At 52.5% G+C, this 3095-nt stretch overlaps 1 protein-coding gene across 1 annotated transcript in view; it reads right to left on the bottom strand.

Moving 5' to 3' along the window:
- Window positions 1-1265: 1265 nt before the first annotated feature.
- The window catches only part of THPO (thrombopoietin), a 5734-nt gene continuing 3904 nt past the window's right edge, over window positions 1266-3095 (bottom strand). The window contains 5 exon segments of the mRNA XM_037741946.1: window positions 1266-1414; window positions 1417-1601; window positions 1604-1721; window positions 1837-1917; window positions 2140-2307. Coding sequence (XP_037597874.1) covers window positions 1295-1414; window positions 1417-1601; window positions 1604-1721; window positions 1837-1917; window positions 2140-2307 — 672 coding nt within the window. The 3' untranslated portion in view covers window positions 1266-1294.

Below are 3095 nucleotides of genomic sequence, written 5' to 3' on the forward strand. Positions count from 1 at the left end.
GAGGAGTTCCTGGTGGTCACACAGGGCTGCTTTTTAGGTGCACTTGTGGGAACTGGGAAGTGAGCCTTCCACTTGCACTGGGCTTGGGCTTGTTCTCCTGCTGCGGGAGCTCAAGGAGCCTGACACGTGCCACTTCCTGCACTTCCCCCTGACCTCCACAGGAGGGAGGCAGGCATCCATGCCTGGCAAAGCCTCCTGCTGAGCTGCCAAAGCTCTGGCTGTTTGCTCAGCTGGCATATCCAGGTCCTGTCTTTACTGAACTGTCTGCACAGCCTTACCTGGGGTGTGAGGCTCTCCAAGGCTTCCTGTTAGCTTTTTTGTTGGGGGCGGGAGGGTGAGGGGGATCTATCGCCACCCTCGAAGAACATCTTTCCCTTGCTTTTTAGGGAGCTTTCGGGTGCTCTCATTTATTCCTTATACAGGCTTACTTTTGTCTATTGTATAGGGACAGGCTTTCTGAGAGACAGCCTATTCATTTCTCCAGAGTCAAGGTCTGTTAAGAATATGGGGTCAGAGTCCCACCGAGAATGATAGTAAAGGGATGGGGGCGTTGGAAGGCCTTAAACTTGAAGCAAAGGAAACTACGCTTTCTCTGTTTTTTGACGCAAGGTTAGTCCCTCCCTCTGTTCAAATGCCAGGCCAGCCCAGGCCTTTGCAGAATTATCATAGAAAAAGAGCATATAGAGAAGCAGTGAGTTGCAAATTTCTGCAGAAAACAGACCAAAGATCTAGCTGCTCTGATGAATATTGTTGATAGCTTTAAAAAATAGCTTCGGAGGCCGGGTGTGGTGGCGCACGCCTGTGATCCCAGCACTTTGGAAGGCGAGGCAGGTGGATCGCCTCAGGTCAGGAGTTTGAGACCAGCCTGGCCAACAGTGAAACCCTGTCTCTACCAAAAATACAAACATTACCCAGGCGTGGTGGCGCATGCCTGTAGTCCCAGCTACTCAGGAGGCTGAGGCAGGAGAGTCGCTTGAACCTCGGAAGTGGAGATTGCAGTGAGCAGAGACCATGCCATTGCACTCCAGCCTGAGTGACAGAGTGAGACTCCATCTAAAAAACAAAAAAAAATCTGAAGGTTTCTAATGTACGATGAAAAATGATCCTTTTTCAGTCCTGTGTATCCCCTTTTCCAGGGCTTCAGGCTTCAGGAGAAAGTAGAAAATCTCATTCAGTTGTCCCCCAGGGGCTCCCCTAGGGGAAGGGAGCTGTACATGAGACAATGCTGACATCAGCAGTGCCTGAGAACCTTACCCTTCCTGAGACAGATTCTGGGAGTGGGTGTGGAATGTGTTTAGAACAGGGCTGATAGGGGTGGGCATAGGAGCAGAAGGGTCAGGAAGGCAGGGGGTGGAGCTGGATGGCAGGGGTGGGCAAGGTGGGTGAAAGAGGGAAGAATGTGTGCTGCCCAGTATAGCGGGATGGGTTGGGGAAGGAGAATATCTAGGCTGGAGGTTGGGTGGCAGGGAGCTGTGTCTGATGTTCCCGGGGGACAGGTCCAGGGCTCCTAGGGTCCTGCGTGAGGGTCCAGGAAAGAGTCCACGAGTTCCATTCAAGAGCTGGTGTGTCCTGTTCAGGTATCTGGGGTTGTGGTCCAGGGACTGGAGGTTTGGTTCAGCAGACCAGGAATCCTGGCTCTGAATCCCAGCTGCTGCTTCAGGAGCCCAGAGCCAGTAGTTCTGGCCGAGGCAGTGAAGTTTGTCTTCAGCAATCCAGAAGTCCTGTGTGGGAGCTCGTTCAGTGTGAGGACTGGAGAGGTTCTGCTTGGGACAGCTGTGGTGGGTGGGGCCCGCCTGCGCAGAGGGTGGGCCGTCCTACAAACAGCAGGAAACGCACCTTTCCTCGGAGTAGGTGTTGGAAGCTCAGGAAGATGTCATTGGGATCCTTGTGAGCTGTGGTCCTTCCCTGTGGAGGAAGCTGAGGGCAGAGAATGGCCCTGAGGCCAGAGACCAGGGCCCGATCTCAGGCCTCCCTTGTCTTCAGTAGGAAAAGCAGGATAGCAGCACCCGGGAGTTATGGCTGGCAGGGAGCACTCTCAGGAGACCAGCTCCTCTGGCCTTGAGCTCCCTGGAAGACTGCTTCTTCCCCAAGGCCTTCTAGGGGAACTGAGTCAGAAAGGAACATTGACTGGGGACTTACCTGGGTTCCAAGGAGGCCCTGGAGGGCCCCAAGGAGGAGACGGACTTGTCCAGAAAGCTGCCCCAGGAGGGATGAGAGGCAAGTGGGTCCCAGTTGTCTCCGTGCTGCCATCACGCCCTCCAGCAGGAGGGTCACAGCTCCCAGAATGTCCTGTGCCTTGGTCTGCTCCTGAGAAAGAGATGCAAGAGAGAAGTGTACTGCTTCAAAGGGCACATTAACAGCGGGTGGGGGCCTGTAGGAGGAGCCAGCAGAGTGAATCATACGGGCTGAGACCTGGACCGGACCAGGGTCCCACCCAGCGCAGGAATTCCTTCACAGTCTCCCGACAGTTGGTCAGCAGCCTCTGCTTCAAAAACTCCAGTGTCCGCAGATCCAGTGGACTTCATTGAGAAGAGATCCATGTTTTCTTACGTTGCTGAAATCTGCCCTGTTATAGCTTTTACCTCTTGGTTCTAGTGCTGCAAATCTACTTTTTCTGCTGTAAAACCTTAGGACCAAATGATTTTTAAACTGAATGAAGGCTGGGCATGGTGGTTCACGCCTATAATCCCAGCACTTTGGGAGGCTGAGGTGGGTGGATCACCTGAGGTCAGAAGTTTTAGACCAGCCCAGCCAACATGGTGAAACCCCGTCTCTATTAAAAATACAAACATTAGCTGGGTGTGGTGGCAGGCATCTGTAATCCCAGTTACTCAGGAGGCTGAGGCAGGAAAATCACTTGAACCCAGGAGGCAGAGGTTGCAGTAAACCAAGATTATGCCATTGCACTCCAGCCTGGAGGATACAGTGAGACTCCATCTCAAATAATAATAATAATAATAATTAATAATAATAAAACTCTAAATGTAGATATGAGACGCTATCATAATGATCATAAAGATGAAAAGAAAGGACTGGCTGGGCACGGTGGCTCATGCCTGTAATCCCAGCACTTTGGGAGGCCAAGGTGGGTGAAT

This window comes from Cebus imitator, unplaced genomic scaffold (assembly GCF_001604975.1).
Source record: "Cebus imitator isolate Cc_AM_T3 unplaced genomic scaffold, Cebus_imitator-1.0 Scaffold111, whole genome shotgun sequence".
NCBI lineage: Eukaryota > Metazoa > Chordata > Mammalia > Primates > Cebidae > Cebus > Cebus imitator.